This window comes from Tachyglossus aculeatus, chromosome 26, assembly GCF_015852505.1.
Source record: "Tachyglossus aculeatus isolate mTacAcu1 chromosome 26, mTacAcu1.pri, whole genome shotgun sequence".
Taxonomy (NCBI): domain Eukaryota; kingdom Metazoa; phylum Chordata; class Mammalia; order Monotremata; family Tachyglossidae; genus Tachyglossus; species Tachyglossus aculeatus.
The window spans coordinates 9,654,066-9,672,873 of record NC_052091.1 but is presented as its reverse complement, the minus strand read 5'-3'; the positions used below and the strand labels follow the sequence as shown (position 1 = coordinate 9,672,873).

Sequence of the window (18,808 nt, the reverse complement as noted above, 5' to 3'; positions counted from 1 at the left end):
CAGCCACTTGGGAGAGCCCTCTGCCACAAATCCAGCCCACTCTCTTCATCTCCCTCCCCCTGTTTCTCCTCTACTAATTCCACCTCAATGGGGCAGCAGGGACAGGGTGGCAGTCTGTGGTACCACAGATTCCAACATGGCAGGAGCAGCTGGGATATCTTCCACTGGAAGCATTGGGCCCACTTTCCCCAAGCTTCCGCAGCCCAGCATGGCAACTTTTTTAGTTGCCAATGTCTGTTTTAGATTACTTCCATGCACTGAAATGTTACCCATAAAGGGATACTGGAGAAGAAACAGTTGCACACCACAAAAAGATCGACAAATTGAGTGTTAACATGGCTTGTAGGTTTACTGGAACCAGGTCGACGACGATCTGAAAGCATCTTGTGTTTTCCACTCTGGCTGGCCAGTCCTGTGTCAGAACAGTTATTAACAGAAAATTGGCCAATCTGAGAATGAAGGCAACAACTCAGTACCCAACTAATAAAATCTGGGAGGTTGGCAGCCAGGAGTGAAAGATGTTGGACTCCTTTTAGCTGTGGAAGTGTTACTGTTTTCCAATTATCTGGCCTCATTCTGACATTACTGGATCTTTTTTTGCAATATAAATTTTATCTAAGGGATCACACCAGGAATCTGCTCAATCCACAAAGGCACTTTCTTAAAATGAGATAACAAAGGAGCAAAGCTCCCAGCACGTGCTTTCCATACCGGCTTCTTAGGACAACATAAAAAGTGACAATATAGAGAGCACAAGCTTTTCTACTTCTTTCTCTGCTCCGTGTATAACAGACACACAATTACCCAAACTCTGAAAAAGTGTCTCCAAAAATGACTGCGGCAACTATTCCAACGACCCAATACAGATAGCTAAAATCATGTAAAATGCTGGCAAAATATGAATGCAACAAAGTTGATTCACCTAACCCTTATTAATCTTTAAATTTATCTAAGTTTTGAAATCGGTACAACTTTCTGATTTTAATCTTTTAACACCCCTATTACACATTTCAGTTCCACACAGCACTTCAGTGGGAAAGGATCCAGTACTAGATTAGCCTGTATTCTCCAACAGCTGGTTTTAAAATAAACCTAGGATTAAAACCCAAGATCGAGGTAAAGATGTAATGCCATTCAAGGCCAATCCTTAAGACGTTTTGCAATTTCAGCCTACCAAGTTTCACTCTGTAACCAAATCATTTTTCCCGATCTTACCGGAAAGAAGACCTTACTGCAAATCTACACTAGTCCAAAAAACCTATTTGACTCAATAAGCGAAATGTATTCCACACATCGCTGACCAAAAGATCTGTAAGGAAAAAAGTAAAACCTGTCTACCTCTTTTGACAGCTCATCTACAACAGGCTGAGTCCCAGATAGGGCCTTTACCCAGACCACAACTCAAACCACCGCTGAGTTTTCTTGCGGTTCAATTCGTCTTTTCTCTTCGGTCTCTGAATTGACTGTTACCCCTTAATCGCACCTCAAGTGGGATGCTGGCCTCATCACCTCTTTTTGTCAATAAGCTTTCCCTAAAGAACGACAGACAATCGGATCCCGTCAGAGATATCGGCCTTCTGAGTCCGTCCGGGCTCGGCCGCTGGATTCGCCTACACAAAGACGCCGGGAGCGGGGAAGGTTGCGTTCAAAGCCTCCGAAAGCAAGTTGGGCGCTAGGACTGCTTTTAAAAACTGCTTGCGACCCAAGTAAAATGATCCAAACCGAAGCCCCCCGTGTCAAAATCCAAGCAGGAGGCGCGAGTGAACTCGCTCCCTTCGGCTCCTAATAGGGTGTTGTATTTACTAGCTACGATAAAGAAGCCACCATCAGGTTAAAAAACAAAAACCGGGGATGGAAGGGAGGAGGGAATTTAAAAAAAAGGCCATTTTTCCAGAGTGATTTGCGTGAGGCGGGTATCGCTGGTAGTTAGGTTTTCTCGCGGGGGTGGGGGTGGGGGTTGCAAATAAACACAGAGATGCGTTCGAACCAACATGGCCAGCGAGATGCCCCTCCAAACAAAAGGCAACGGGGGATATAAACAGGAACCATTCACCTCCATCGGCTAAGAGCATCGCCATCACGGTGTGTGGAGAACCCCTAAAGGCGCCGCTCGCCCTCCTGCCCAGCACAGGGGCGAGGGGAGGGAGCGGAGTATGTTTGGTTTTGTCGTCTATCTCCCCATTTTAGACTGTGAGCCCACTATTGGGTAGGGACTGTCTCTATATGTTGCCAAATTGTACTTCCCAAGCGCTTAGCACAGTGCTCTGCACATAGTAAGCGCTCAATAAATACGATTGATGATGATGATGATGATGACGGGGAAGGCCCAGACGCGGACCTCGTCCCGGGCTGCCGCCGAGGGGCCGGTCAGGAAGGGAAGTCTTCCCCGGCCCAGCCGGGATCACCCCGGGGGGGCTCTTCCCGCGGCCCCCCGGTCCCGCCTCATCATCATCAATCGTATTTATTGAGCGCTTACTATGTGCAGAGCACTGTACTAAGCGCTTGGGAAGTACAAATTGGCAACATATAGAGACAGTCCCTACCCAACAGTGGGCTCACAGTCTAAAAGGGGGAGACAAAACCAAACGTACTAACAAAATAAAATAAATAGGATAGATATGGTCGGGAAAGTTTTCCGGAGGGTCCCCCGCCGTCCGGCGGCGCCCACCCCAAGGCTGGGGACGGGGCCAAGTTGGCCCCTGACAGGAGCGGCCCGGGAGGAGGAGGAGGAGGCGGAGGAGGAAGGGGCTGCTCCCCACCGCCCGCCCCCGTCTCCTCACGGTCCCCGGGGCCGGACTCCCCTCGTCGGGCTTCTGAGGGGAGGGGGAGAAAGGCGCCGGGAGTCCCGAGGCGGGTCCCTCACGGGCCCTGGGGGCGGCCCGGTGTCCCCCTCCCCACCCCCACAACAATAACACGCCGGGGTTGGGACCCGTCAGCGGCCGGGGTCCCCACCGGGGGGGGGAGGGGGTCGAGCCCCTCACGAGGGAGACGGGCCGAACGGCTTCCCCCTCCCCCCCTCCCCGGTCTCCCCCTCCCCCGGCGCGCACGGCGACACATATTAGAAGTGAATTTGAGCTGCGCTTTACCTTCAGTTCCGCACTGTCCGCCATCTTGCAACTGTCAGCGCAAGCGCAGTGAACTCCGCCGGGGCCGCGGCTCGCCCCGCCTCCCCCGGCCTGGCCCCGCCCCTCCATGCCCCGCCCCCTAAAGCCCCGCCCCTCCGCCCTCCTCCTCGACCAATCGGCGCGCCGGAATCCCCGCCCCCCCGGCACGTACGGCCGCCCGCCCCTACGTAATATTTAAATAATGGCGCCAAAGCGCTGCCCTTGACAGTTATTCTTTACCCGCCCATTCTCCTCAGCGGCGAGGGGCCGCGCGGGCTAGTGGTTAGAGCCCGGGCCTGGGAGGCGCTGGACCTGAGTTCTAGTGCCGGCTCTGCCCCTTCATGCCACCGTATTTGTTAATAATGATGGCGTTTGTTAAGCGCTTACTATGTGCAAAACACTGTTCTAAGCGCTGGAGGGGGAAACAAGGTGATCAGGTTGTCCCACGTGGGGCTCACAGTCTTCATCCCCATTTTACAGATGAGGGAACTGAGGCCCAGAGAAGTTAAGTGCAAAAGAGAAGCAGCGTGGCTCAATGGAAAGAGCACGGGCTTTGGAGTCAGAGGTCATGGGTTCGAATCCCGGCTCCACCACAAGTCTGTTGTGTGACCTTGGGCAAGTCACTTAACTTCTCTGAGCCTCAGTGACCTCATCTGTAAAAATGGGGATTAAGACTGTGAGCCCCACGTGGGACAACTTGATCACACTGCATCCCCCCCCTGCGCTTAGAACAGTGCTTTGCACATAGTAAGCGCTTAACAAATGCCATTATAATAATAATAATAATAAAACACTGTTCTAAGCGCTAGAGGGGGAAACAAGGTGATCAGGTCATCCCACGTGGGGCTCACAGTCATCATCCCCATTTTACAGATGAGGGAACTGAGGCCCAGAGAAGTTAAGTGACTTGCCCAAGGTCACACAGCTGACAATTGGTGGAGTCGGAATTTGAACCCATGACCTCTGACTCCCAAGCCCATGTTCTTTCCATTGAGCCAAACTGCTTCGCTTACTGTGTGCAGAACACTGTACTGAGCGCTAATAATAATAATTATGGTATTTGTTAAGTGCTTACTACGTGTGAAGCACTGATAAGCGCTGGGGTGGGATACAAGGTGATCAGGTTGTCCCACGTGGGGCTCACAGTTTTAATCCCCAATTTTACAGATGAGGTAAGTGAGGCCCAGAGAAGTTAAGTGACTTGCCCAAAGTCACACAGCTGACAGGTGGCAGAGCAGGAATTAGAACCCATGACCTCTGGCTCCCAAGCCAATGCTCTTTCCACTGAGCCATGCTGCAAGGTAATCAGACTGTCCCACAGGTGGCTCAACCGTCTCAAGCCCCGTTTTACAGATGAGGGAACTGAGGCACAGAGAAGTTAAGTGATTTGCCCAAGGTCACACAGCAGGCAAGTAGTGAAACCGGGAGTAGAACCCACAACCTCTGACTCCCAAGCCCGGGTTCTTGCCACTGGGCCACGCTGCTCCTTAATAATTGTGATTTTTGTTAAGTGCTTACTCTATGCCAGGCACTATATTAAGCGCTGGGTTTGGATACAAGCACATCGTAATGGACACAGTCCCTGTCCCACACTGGGCTCACAGGCTTAATCCCCATTTTACAGATGAGTTTACCGAGGCCCAGAGAAGTGAAGTGACTTGCTGGAGGTCACCCAGCAGACAAGAGGCAGAGCTGGGTTTAGAACCCAGGTCCTTCCGACTCCCAGGCCCGTGCCCTAGCCACTAGGCCATGCTGCACTGGTTTGCCGGGTAATCTTGGGCAAGTCGCTTGACTGCCCTGGGCCTCAGTTACCTCATCTGTAAAATAGGGATTAAGACTATGAGCCCTGTGTGGGACACGGACTCTGTCTAACCCAATTACTTGTATCTACCCCAGCACTTAGAATAGTGCCTGGCACATATTAAACATTTAACAAATACCATAAAAAAGGATGGGCCTGGGGTCAGAGGACCTGGGTTCTAATCCAGACTCTATCACACACCAGCTGTGTGACCTTGGGTAAATCACTTCACTTTTCTGTGCCTCATCTGCAAAATGGGGATTCAATACCTGTTCTCCCTCCTACTTAGACTGTGAGTCCCTTGAGGGACCTAATCAACTTGTATCTTAACCAGAGCTTCATACAGTGCTTGATTCATAGTAAGCGCTTAAAAAATACCACAATTATTATTATTACTTAGCTGGTTCATCTTTTCTGGGAAGCAGCATGGCATAGTGGATACACCACAGGCCTGGGAGTCAAAAGGTCATGGGTTCTAATCCCTGTTCCATCACTAATCTGCTGTGTGACCTTGGGCAAGTTACTTTTATTCATTCATTCAATTGTATTTATTGAGCACTTACTGTGTGCAGAGCACTGTACTAAGCGCTTGGGAAACTACAACAATAAACAGTGACATCCCTTGCCCACAATGAGCTCACAGTCTAGAGTGCAGGAAACAGACATCAATACAAATAAATAAAATTACAGATATGTACATAAGTGCTTTGGGACTGAGATGGGGAAAAAGCAAAGGAATAAATAAAATGACATATGTACGGAAGTGCTTTGGGGCTGGGAGGGGGGAACAGCAAAGAGAGCATTGTCAAGGTGATGTAGAAGGGAGTGGGAGCTGAGAACAAGTGGGATTTAGTCTAGGAAGGCTTCTTGGAGGAGATGTGCCTTCAATAAGCCTTTGAAGAGGGGGAAGGGTAGTTGTCTGCTGGATTTGAGAAGGGAGGGCATTCCAGGCCAGAGGCAGAACCCTGGTTGTTCTTTGCTGTTTTTAATTATCCATCAACGAATATGGATCGGGCATGACCACTGATGGTTTTTAAGAATATCAGACACACCACATGTACAGAACTGGACTGCCAAGTATAACACTGTTGCACTGTTGAAATGGACGGTATGCACAAAGTAGTTGCTTTAGAAATTGTGTTGGGGAGGCCAATAAACCCTACCCACATCCTTCTCACTAAACAATGCTACTGGACTGCTCGTTCTACACAGCTTTCCAACCCCAACATAGCCATAGCCTCGGTCCCTAGGAACAATAAGCAGCTCAAGGTCAGGTGTTCATTCATTCATTCATTCATTCAATCGTATTTATCGTATTTATTGAGCGCTGACTGTATGCAGAATACTTGGGATAGTACAATACAACAAAGAGACACATCACCTGCCCACCATGAGTTTACAGTCTGGGGGGCGCGGGGGGGGGGGGGGACACACAGATATCCATACAAATAAATAAATTACAGATATGTGAATAAGTGCTGTTCACACTGCCCGCACTACGCAATGTAGTAATTTAAAGATCTTGGCTCTTTGAAAAACAATAGAAAAGCCAAACTACTTCTACAAGATGGTCCTCTTGGCCACAAGAAATGATTGAGGTTGTCTCATGAGAAGCATCATGGCTCAGTGGAAAGAACCCTGGCTTGGGAGTCAGAGGTCATGGGTTCTAATCCTGGCTCCACCCCTTGTCAGCTGTGTGACCTTGGGCAAGTCACTTAGCTTCTCTGGGCCTCAGTTACCTCATCTGGAAAATGGGGATTAAGACTGTGAGCCCCTGTGGGCTGTGGGACAACCTGATGACCTTGTATCCCCCCCAGCACTTAGAACAGTGCTTTGCACATAGTATGCACTTAACAAATGTCATCATTATTATTATCATTCATTCATTCATTCAATCGCATTTATTGAGCACTCACTGTGTGCAGAGCACTGTACTAAGCCCCTTGGGAAGTACAAGTTGGCAACATATACAGACGCTCCCTACCCAACAATGGGCTCACAGTCTAGAAGGGGGAGACAGACAAAACATGTGGACAGGTGTCAAGTCGTCAGAACAAAAAGAATTGAAGCTAAATGCACATCATTAACAAAATAAATAGAATAGTAAATATCTACAGGGAAAATAAACAGAGCAATCAATCTGTACAAACATATATACAGGTGCTGTGGGGATGGGAAGGAGATAGGGCAGGGGGGATGGGGAGGAGGAGAGGGAAAAGGGAGCTCAGTCTGGGAAGGTCTCTTGGAGGAGGTGAGCTCTCAGTAGGGCTTTGAAGGGAAGAGGAGAGCTCCTCCTCCAGCAATGATCTTTCAAGCATGCAAATTCATAAACAAACATATTCTCCAGCCATAAACTACACCTATTATTATTATAACAGGGAGTCAATACTGCCTGAGAATCAATCATTCAATCAGTAGTATTTATTGAGCACTTACTGTGTGCAGAGCACTGCACTACACACATGGAAGAGTACAACAGAGCTGATAGGCATGATCACTGCCTACAAGTTGCTTACAGTTTTATGTAAGTTTACCTGGACCATGAGCCCCAGGTGGGACAGGGACGAATAGTAATAATAATAATAATAACAATAATAATAATAATAGTATTTGTCAAGCACTTATCGTGTTTCAAGCATGGTTCTAAGTTCTGGGGTAGATACAAGATAAGCAGGTGGGACAGTCTCTGTTCCACATGGAGCTCACAATCTTAATCTCCTTTATGCAGATGAGATAACTGAGGTACAAAGAGGAAAAGTCCCAAGGTCACATGAGGGACTGCATCCAACCTCTTAATCTTATATCTACCCCAGCACTTAAAATGATCCTTGGCACATAGTAAGGGCTGAACACCACCACAGTTATAATTATTATAAAGTTGGGTTTTTGTTTCCTTTAGGCTGCTTGGGAAATATATTAAGAACTTCTCAGAAGCGAAAGGTAGAAATGTTTCAACATGATTAAAAATAAACTTCACCTAGAGTTAGAAATCGAGGGATACCTTCACCACTTTCTTATGCCGAAGAAGGAAATAATTTTTTTCCCACAAAAACGTTCAGGACACATCACCCCATTCCTCAAAAAACTCCAGTGGTTGCCCATCCACCTCCAAAACAAACAAAAGCTCCACACCATTGGCTTTAAAGCAGTCCATCACGTTGCCCCCTCGTAACTCATCTTGCTTCTCTCCTACAACCCAGCCCACACATTTCACACTCCTCTAATGCTAACCTTCTCACTGTAATTCCATCTGAGGCTCCATTTTACAGATGAGGTAACTGAGGCACAGAGAAGCAAAGTGATGCCCAAGGTCACACAGCAGACACGTGGCAGAGCCTGGATTAAAACCCAGTTCCTTCTGACTCCCAGGCCTGTGCTCTATCCACATAGCCCTGTTGTTTCTCTACCCCAATGCTTAGTACAGAGCTTGACACACAGTAAGAGCTTAAGAGTAATACCACAACTATTCTAGGAAATTTAATATTCATTCTACCATACTTATTGACCGCTTACTGTGTTCAGAGCCCTGTACTAACCACTTGGGAGAGTATGCTATAACAATAAACAAACATGTTCCCTGCCTACCATCTGGAGCTGGGGAACAATATTTAGTTATTTCACCCCGGAATCAAGAAGAGGCTTCGAGGCCATTTTTAGGACTAAGAAGCAAAGAGCCCTGTGATAAAATGTAACCCAGGCAGTTATGCTCAACACTGCAGGCGGGGACTACTTCACTCCATCCTCCCTTTTCCTTCCTCCCCGCCTCTCGCCAAGCTCTAAGCGAAGGGGTGCGGCCAACACCAGAGAGTTCGGGAGAAAGAGCCAAAACAAAGTCTGGGTTGACTTTTGGCCTTTTCCGTCCATCTGTGTCTCTGTGTCTGTTCCCTTTCATTCCTCTGGGTGTGCCTCTGTGTGTTTCATCTCCCAATGGAGTAGCGTGGCCTAGTGGAAAGGGTTCAGGATGAGAAGGCAGCGGACCTGGGTTCCAATCCTGGCTTTACTGCTTGGTGAAGTCACTTAACTTCCCTCTGCCTCAATTTCCTCATCTGAAAAATGGGGATTCAGTATCCGTTCTTCCTCCCACTTAAACTGGAAGCCCCATATGGGGCAGGGATTGTGCCTGATCTGATTGACTTGTATCTCCCCCAACCCTAAGCACAGTGTCTAGCCCATAGTAAGCACTTAACCAGAACAATAATAATAATAATGAGGATAATATTGAAGAAGCAGCATGGCATAGTGGATAGAGCATGGGCCTGGGAGTCAGAAGGCCATGGGTTCTAATACTGAGTCTGCCACTTGTCGGCTGTGTGACCTTGGACAAGTCACTTCACTTCTCTGGGCCTCAGTTCCCTCATTTATAAATGGGGATTGAGATTGTGAACCCCATATAGGACAGGAACTGTGTCCTACCCGATTTGCTTGTAACCACCCCAGCACTTAGAACAGTGTCTGGCACATAGTAAGCACTTATAAAATATCACAATTATTAATAGTGCCTTTTCAATTGGCTGACCTGAAAGTTAAAGAGTTATATCAGAGAAGCAGTGTGGCCTAGAGTGGCACAACTTTTCTGAACCTCAGTTCCCTCATCTGCATAATGGGGATTCCATACCACTTCTCTCTCCTACTTATATGGTGAGCTCTGCATGGGGCCTGATGATCTTGTATCTACCCCAGTGCTTAGCACAGTGCTTGGCACATAATAAGCACTTAAATACCACTATTATTCCACGCACCGCACATGATGTCATATGGAACCTTTTTCAGAAATCTACTGAACCTAAAAAAATGACCCCCTGGGAACCTCTGAAGCCCCAATTTTCTCCAGAGCTTCTGTATTCCCCTCCCAGTTCCCAAGTACTCAGGCAGCATATAACTCCTTCAAGAAGTCCTCCCTGACTAATCCCTCACTGACCCTGTCTACCCTCCCTTCTGCATCACCTGTGCACTTGAGTCTGTTCTGTACCTCTTAAGCACTTAGATTTTCATTCCACCCCAACATCACTTATGTACATATCCACCTGAAATTTATTTTAATGTCCGTCTCCCCGTCTAGTCAGTAATCTCGTCTACCTACTTTTTATTGTACTCTCCCAAACACTTGTACAATGTTTTGCCCGCAGTAAGTGCTCAAGAACTAGACTATGAGCCTGCTGTTGGGTAGGGACCATCTCTGTGTGTTGCCGACTTGTACTTCCTAAGCTCTTAGTACAGTGCTCTGCACTCAGTAAGTGCTCAATAAATACGATTGAAGTTGATTTACAGAATCATGAAACAAGCCACACATAAAGAGATGTGGGGAACGGTAAACCAAGACATGAATTATTTTTCTGTTCTCAACCATCAGGCTTTACAGAAGGAATCACTTGAAATGGACAGTTGACTTGATTTTCATTTTTGAGAAGTAGCAAGGCGTAGTGGAAAGAGCTCGGGCCTGGGAATCAGAGGACCTGAATTCTAATTCTGTCTCTGCCAGTTGTCTGCTGTGTGACCTTGGGCAAGGCACTTTTCTTTTCAGTCCCTCAGTTCTCTCATCTGCAAAATAGGGGATTCAATCCCTGTTGTCCCTCTTACTTACTCTGCGAGCCCCATGTGGGACCTGATTCTCATCTATCCACCCTTGCACTTGGCATAAAGTAAGCACTTAAATACCACAATTATTAAGATACACTAACCATAACACAGGTTTTCCTTAATGCCGTGTCTGTCAGGAATGTGACCCCATGCTTTAGAACTGAGTGTACTTTTTATTCTAGAAGATTAGATGGCCCTTCCCAGGAAGCTAGAAATAGTTCTTTTTGAACTTTGTGTTTGACTTTATTCACCTTATTATTTTACATAAAACATTCTGTTGTAACCTGAAAACTTAGCTCAAGGTAGAAAGATTCATCTCTTACATGTAGTTCAAAGGGGGAAAAGTGAGACTGTGCTAATATGAGTACTTATTTTTATTATTATTATGGTATTTGTTAAGCACTTACTATGTGTCAGGCACTGTACTAAGCACTGGGGTGGACACAAACAAATCGGGTTGGACACAGTCCCTGTCCCACACGGGGCTCACAGTTTTCATCCTCATTTTCCAGATGAGGTAACTGAGGCACAGAGAAGTGAAGTGGATTGCCCAAGACCACAATAATAATAATAGAACTTGTTAAGCACGTACTATGTGCCAGGCATTATTCTAAGCACTGGCACTGTTTTAAACGCTGAGGTAGACAAGTGGCAGAGCCAGGATTAGAACCCATGACCTTGTGACTCCCAGGTTCGCACTCTATACTCTATGTCATGCTGCTCTTTTACTGCACTACTCACTACTGGTAAAGGTTAGAGGTGTTTGTATTTCATTTAACTGCCTACTTAATTTCCTGAGGAGAAAAATCTGTCCAGTGAAACTAGATCTTTAGAATAAAAGCACTCAAAGGAGTACAGTGAGATCACTAAACAAATTGAAAAGTTGATGCTAGAAAAATCAAGAAATGGAGCTCTCCATTAAATAATAATGATGATGATGATATTTGTTAAGTGCTTACCATGTGGCAAGCACTGTTCTAAGCACTGGGATAGATACAAGGTAATCAGGTTGTCCCATATTGGGCTCACAGTCTTAATCCCCATTTTACAGGTGAGGTAACTGAGGCACAGAGAAGTGAAGTGACTTGCCCAAAGTCACACAGCTGACAAGTGGCAGAGCCAAGATTGCAACCCACAGCCTCTGACTCCCAAGCCTGGGCTCTTTCCACTCTTTCTCTTCAAAAAGAAGCAGCATGGACTAGTGGAAGGAGCATGGGCCTGGGAGTCAGAGGACCTGGGTTTTAATCTCAGCTCTGCCATTTGTGTGCTGTGTGACCTTGGGCAAGTCATTCCACTTCTCTGGGCCTCAGTTCTCCTGTTCTCCCTCCTACTTAGACTGTAAAACCCATGCAGGAGAGAGACTGTGCCCAACCTAATTCACCTATACCTACCCCAGGGCTTAGAACAGTGTTACTTTGCCAATACCATAAAAAATTAAATTATTATGATTAAAGATCATATTTTTGTGTATAAATAATTTTTAAAATTATAAGTGAGATAGCTTTGGCAAGACCTGAACCATCAGCCAGCTTGAAAATTTTAAAAGGGGAAAGTAGATTGTTTTTAATTGTAAGCTCTGGGAAGGTGCTTCAAGCTAGACAGTGGGTCCTCAGAAAATAGCCCCCTGAGTAAATTGGGTAAGTGACATAATGGAAGCAGAGTGGCCTAGCGGATAGAAGCAGGGCCTAGGAGTCAGAAGGACCTGTGTTCTAATCCTCCCTCTGTCACTTGTCTGCTGTGTGTCCTTGGGCAAGTCACTTAACTTCTCTGGGCCTCAGTTACCTCACCTGCAAAGTGAGGATTAAGGTTGTTAGCCCCATGTGGGACATGGACTGTGTCTATCCTGACTAGCTTGTCTCTACTACAGAGCTTAGAACAGTGTCTGGCACATAGTAAGCACTTAAAAATATCATTAAAAAATACAACTCTGATTTTTTTTAATGGCATTTATTAACCATTGCCTATCCCTATTGTAAAGATGCAAAGTAGCAGGGCCTAATGGATAAAGCATGGGCCTGGGAGTCAGAAGGACATGGGTTCTAATCCCTGCTCCGCTATTTGTCTGCTGTGTGACCTTAGGCAAGTCATTTCACTTCTCTGGGCCTCAGTTTCCTCATCTGTAAAACGGGGATTGACACTGTGAGCCCGATGTGGGACAGGAACTGTGTCCAACCTGATTACCTTGCATCTACCCAAGTGCTTAGAACATTGCCTGGTACATAGTAAGCACTTAACAAATACCATTTTTAAAAAAAGTTGCAAAAAGCTACAAAATTTTAGTTTCTGTAAACTCATTATGAGCAGGGAATGTGTGCTCATTCTGTTTTTCTATTGTATTCTTCCAAGTGCTTAGTAATATGCTCTGCACATAGTAAGCATTAGGTAAATACCATCGATTAATAACAGAACTAGGTCTTTAAATCATTCAGGGGAATTGTACTCCACCAGGACAAGTTCTTATCGTTTATGCCCACATAGAGCTAGCAGATTCTGTGTTCTTCTAGGGTTCTCCTAGGGTTCATAAATTATTAAATTATTCATAAAAAATAATTTAGCTACCAAGCCTCGCCCATCTCCAAGCACAAAGACGATGGGGGTCATCACCCCTATAATCTTTAGAAGCACCCCAGGCTTGTTCATTCCAGGGTTCTGACATGACCTCTGGGCTGAAAACCCCTCAAATGGTAGCCTTCTGGCCTGTCAACTCTCTGAATCCCGTCACTTCTGACACCTCGCCTCCTTTTAGCCCCCTGTGTTCAAAATGACGAGTTGGCCCTTAGGTCTCCAAATTATCAGTGTTCCATTCTCATTTTATGTGTAGGTTTGGATCTTCTATTAGAAGTGAATAAACTAAACAGCCGACAAACCTGGAAGACAAGAGCAGCTGTAATTTTGAAGAAATTTGTAACGCGTTTCACAATGAATGGAGGAAAAAAAAATTCTGTACTAAACACAGAATTAAATTAAAGAATATCTCTCCTTGCCATGACAAGCTGTGTACCATTAATGTAACAAATTGCCATTTAGGTCAATGTATTCCACCTCTATCTATTAGTCTTCCCAAAAAGCAAGATTCACTAGATACGTTATTTCTCTATTTTGGCGCTAATAAATACATTTAGGGTTCCATAAAGAAAACAGCAGATTAGCATTAGGGAAGTCTTATGCTCAGTGAATTTTAGGTTCATTTCTTAGTCAAGGGAGGAATGCAGATATTGTGGAGGCTGCAAACTTTTCTGATTGTCTTCCATGTCAGATAAGCAAATTCCAACTCCCCAGTTAATTCATTCCGTTATGCTTAAGCACTATGCTTATAAGAATATGTCACACAGTTCTCAAACCCTTGCAATATCTTGACATCTGAATACAAGAGGAAGTATGAGTTCATTTTCTCTGCCTTTGTGAATTATAATCCATGCTTTAAAATAATTTAAGTATTTTGGGTACCACGATTTTCTAGGCTCATATCATGTGCAGCATGATGTAGTGGATAAAGCTTGGGACTGGGAATTAGAAGGTCATGGGTTCTAAACCCACTCTGCCACCTGTCTGCAGTGTGGCATTGGGAAAGTCACTTCACTTCTCTGTGCCTCAGTTACTTCATCTGTAAAATGGGGATTGAGACTGTGAGCCCCATGAGGGACAGGGACTGTGTCCAAACCCGATTAGCTTGAATCCACCCTAACGCTTAGTACAGTGCCTGGCAAACAGTAAGTGTTTAACAAATACCATAATTATTATTATGATGCACTGTATAGCAGGCCAACTGATTCCTCAAGGAACCTGTTTGCCGACAAGTTACTACTGCATCAGAACTGCAGTAACATGTAGAGCAATTAGCCACTTTTTAAATTTGTTCTTTAAGTTTCTTTCTCCTGTAATAATATGTGGGTGCTCACAAAAGTACTTGAGTCAAAGCCACCTGTAGGGTTCCTTGCATAACTCAGTCATACTCCTCAGTTCTAACCTGCAACACAACTTTTCCAAGCCACAGGCTCTCCACAGCAAAGACAGCTCATCAAATCAGCCAAGAAAATGGACCCTTTCAATTTGGGCCATTAACTCCAGTTTTGTCACCTTGTCCCTTTAAGTGAGCTGAATGACCTTTCCTCAGCTTCTACTGCTTCTGCACTCAAGGAATTTAAATCCAAATATGTAGAAGAAATCAGTTAATCACTAACCAGGATCCTATCAGACCCTCTTGTTCCCAAACGGAGAACCGGAGTTGCTAAAAGAAGCAAATCATTATTTCACAAGTATGTTTTGTTTTTTCTTTCATGGTGTTTGTCTAAAGCTTACTGTGCCAGGAACTATGCTAAAAACTGGGGTAGATATAAGCTAATCAGTTGGACACAATCCCTGTCCCCATTTATTTATTTTTCCTGAATCAAGCTTCCAGCACTACATGGTTTCTTGCCTATTCCAACACTTCTGACATCTCCTGACCTTGTGGAGAAAGGTGAACAGGAGGTGGGGTTGAAACGGTGCATGCAATAGTATTGGTATTTACTGAGGGCCTGCTGGGCAAAGCACTGACTTTAGTGCTTGGGAAAGTCCGCAGAAGCAAGAGACACACACCTGCCCTGACCACAGCGTGGCTTAGTGGAAAGAACTCGGGCTTGGGAGTCAGAGGATGTGGATTCTAATCCCGGCTTTGCCACTTGTCTACTCTGTGACCTTGGTCAAGCCACTTAGCTTCTCTGTGCCTCAGTCTGTAAAATGGGGATTAATACTGTGAGCCCCACATGGGACAACCTGATTATGTCGTAACTACCCCAGTGCTTAGAATAGTGCTTGGCACGTAGTCAGCACCTAGCAAATACCATCATTATTAATAGGGGAGCTGGGTGTAAAAATATCAAAGTAATCGCTGAATGGACCTGATCTGGCTTGACACTCTGGACTAGGAGCTTGGGAGAGTAGTCAGTCAGGCATATTTATTGAGCACTTACTATAGACAGAGTACTGTACTAAGAGCTTGGGAGAGTACAATACAACAATAAGTGAACACAGTGCAGTGCTTTGCACACAGTAAGTGCTCAATAAATACAATTAAATGAATAAACAGACACATTCTCTGCTCACAAAGGACTTACTGTTTAGTGGGGAAGACAGACATCAATAAAGTAAATGGTAAGTTCACTGTGGGCGGGGAACGTGTCTACCAATTCTGTTATACTGTACTCTCTCCTAAGGGCTTAGTGCAATTCTCTGCACACAGTAAGCATTCAAAAAATATCACTGATTGATCAGTTGGACCCAACTGTTGCCCTCAATACAAAACCAGCATAGCCAGCCTGAGTATATTTGAAATCATTCAACCAATCGTATTTATTGAGGGCTTACTGTGTGCAACGCGCTGTATAAATCATTTGGGAGAGACAACAATATAACACACATTCCCTACCCACAATAAGATTACACTGTTTAGTGAGTTGTCAGGGTTTTCTGTGTTCAAAATGACACAGTCATCTGCCTACTAGAAGAGCATTCTAATCCCGACTCTGCCACTTGTCTGCTGTGTGACCTTGGGCAAGTCATGACTTCTCTGTACCTCAGTTACCTCAACTGTAAAAAGGGGATTGAGACTGTGAGCCCCACGTGGGACAACCTGATTATCTGGTATCTACCCCAGTGCTTGGAACAGTGCTTGACACATAGTAAGCTCTTAAATACCATCATTATTATTATTATATTTCCTTTGCTAGTTGGATCTTTTCCAGCTTTCCACAACAACATGCCAGTTTCACAGTGCTTTATGACTAGGTGCAATTTTATCATTACTTTATTATTCCCATTTATAACATAGAGAATTAAACTCAGAAGAAACATAAAAGGCTGAAATTTGAAGCCATAATGATAGCAGTCCTGTCCAATGGCAAATGAAGTTTAAAATACATGCCCAAGATGCAGATTCAGAGTTAATGAAAACTAGAGGACTAGGTAACTAGGAGGATGTTGGACGGCTAAAAATCTTGGTAAAGGCATGAAAGATGAACTGAAATATCCCTTGGATTCTGGTTGAAGCCAACATGGAGTTTATCCCATTCTTGTGGGATCTAATGGAAATAACATGCAATAGTAAACTGATTTGCTATGCTAGTCAGAAAGCAAATCTGCCATTTATAATATTAACCAGAAGAATCTTTCTCCCCTTTTCTTCAATCAGTAGTATTTTTTTAGTGTTTACTACATGCAGTGCTGACCTAAGCACTTAGGAAAGCAAAATAGAACAGAGTTGGTAAACATCCATGCCCTCAAGGACCTTACAGTCTAGAGGGGAAGAGAGATACTAAGCTAAATAATTTATGGAAATGTATCTAAGGGTTGGGTCTGATAAGTAGGTAGGGCAAACTTCCAAGACTTCTAGAGAGAGCAGCGTGGCCTACTGCGTAGAGCATGGGAATGGGAGTCAGAAAGACCTGAGTTCTAATCCGAGCTCTGCTCTTTGCCTGCTTTGTGGCCTTGGGCAAGCCACTTCACCTCTCTGGGCCTCAGTTACCTCATCTGTAAAATGCTGATTAAGACCGAGTCCACGTGGCATACAGACTGTGTCCAATCTGATTTGCTTGTATGCAATCCAGTGGTTAGTACATAGTAAGTGCTTAACAAATGTCACCATTATTATTATTATTATAGGGATTGATGCTTTTTGACAACCCTGGGGGTAGATCAATCAATCAATCATTCAATGGCTTTTAATTAGCTCTTACTGTGTGCACAGCACTGAACTAAGTGCTTGGGAAAGTACAATATAGCAGAGTTGGTAGAGATGTTCCCTGCCCACTATAAGCTTTCAGCCTAGAGAGAAAACAAAAGTTAAAAATTTTAAGAGCCCAGTGCTCCTCAGAAGCGGCACCTGTGTTTACAGGGTTGAAGGAAGAGGTGGCCTGGAACTTGAGAAGGGAGGTGGGAGGTTGGAGAGTTGTGTCAGGGGATTCCCCAGAGAAACACTCTAGGTTTGGGGGTTCGAATGGAGTTCCAAATGATGGCTTCATGTTGCACCTCACGCTCACATGGCATAACATAGTGTCTAGTCTTATGCCCTCAAGGCGTCTCTAACCCATAGCGACGCCGTGGACACATCTCTCCCAAAATACCCCACCTCCATCTGCAATCATTCTGGTAGTGGATCCATTGAGTTTTCTTGGTGAAAATACAGAAGTGGTTTACCACTGCCTCCTTGCATGCAATAAACTTGAGTCTCCACCCTCGACTCTCTCCCATGCTGCTGCTGCCCAGTACAGGTGAGTTTTAACTTCTAGCAGATTGTCTTCCACTCTCTAGCTACTGCCCAAGATAGGAATGGAATGGGTAGACCTCTGCTTGATTCTCCCTCCTGTAGCCGAGACTGGTAGAGGACTAGAAACTCTCAAGGTACGACCCTGAGAAGGAATAACAGAGTGATTGCCCCCCAAAATAGGAGAAAGGGAAGATTTTTTTCCAGCTTCAAGGAAACCAAAAGGTTTGAAGTTGGCCCTGGCTACTAGGAAAATGCCCAGTTAACTCTGGAGCAATGTGACCTTAAAAGAGTTAGTTGAAGAATGGGAAGGAGAATCAGGGAATCAATTAATCAAACAGTGGCATTTATTGATCCCATACTGGGTGCAGAGCACTGTACTAAGCACTTGGGAAAGTACACTACAAGAGAGTCAGTAAACACAATCCCTGCCCACAGGGAGCTTACAGTTTAGAGTGGGAGACAGACATTGAAAAAAATAAAAGTAGGAGAAATAGAGGATATAAGGATTATTATTATTATTAATTATGGTGTTTGTTAAGCGCTTACTATGTGTGAAGTACTGTACTAAACTCTGGGTGAGTTGGGGGAATGAGGGTGTAGTCGGGGAAGGCCTCTCAGAAGAGATGTGATTTGGGGATGGCTTTGAAGAGGGGGGAGAGTGGTGGTCTGCCAGATATGAAGAGGGAGGGAATTCCAGGCCAGAGGAAGGATGTGGGCAAAGACATGAAATGGCGGTACAGGTAATAGGTTGGCTTTAGAGGAGAGAAGTGGGCTGGCTGGGTTGTAGTAGGACATCAGTGAGGTAAGGTAGGAGGGGGACAGGTGATTGAGTGCTTTAAAGCAGATGGTAAAGAGTTTCTTTTTGATGCAGAAGTGGATGGGCGGGTGAAGCGGCGTGGCTTCGTGGAAAGAGCACCAGCTTGGGAGTCAGAGGTCGTGGGTTCTAATCCCAGTTCTGCCACTTGTCAGCTGTGTGACCTTGGGTAAGTCAGTTCACTTCTCTGTGCCTCAGTGACCTCATCTGTTAAATGGGGATGAAGCCTGTGAGCCCCACGTGGAACAGCCTGATTACCTTGTATCTCA

The 18,808-nt window shown here is 45.3% G+C and overlaps 1 protein-coding gene and 1 non-coding gene across 7 annotated transcripts in view; both read right to left on the bottom strand.

Annotated features, from left to right (window-relative positions):
* Window positions 1-18,808, bottom strand: part of PIAS1 (protein inhibitor of activated STAT 1) — a 163,263-nt gene that overhangs the window by 119,121 nt on the left and 25,334 nt on the right. For 2 of the 6 annotated variants that reach the window (XM_038767230.1, XM_038767231.1), the window contains exon 1: window positions 3,087-3,125. The exons of the other annotated variants lie outside the window; for them this stretch is intronic. In XM_038767230.1, the coding sequence (XP_038623158.1) occupies window positions 3,087-3,110 (24 nt within the window). In that variant the 5' untranslated portion in view covers window positions 3,111-3,125. Of the gene's footprint in view, window positions 1-3,086; window positions 3,126-18,808 lie in introns of those variants that run through there. 6 annotated transcript variants of the gene reach the window in all.
* LOC119946250 lies at window positions 17,740-17,877 on the bottom strand. The gene has a single exon (XR_005456358.1). It is a non-coding gene; the product is annotated as a small nucleolar RNA SNORA7 (small nucleolar RNA).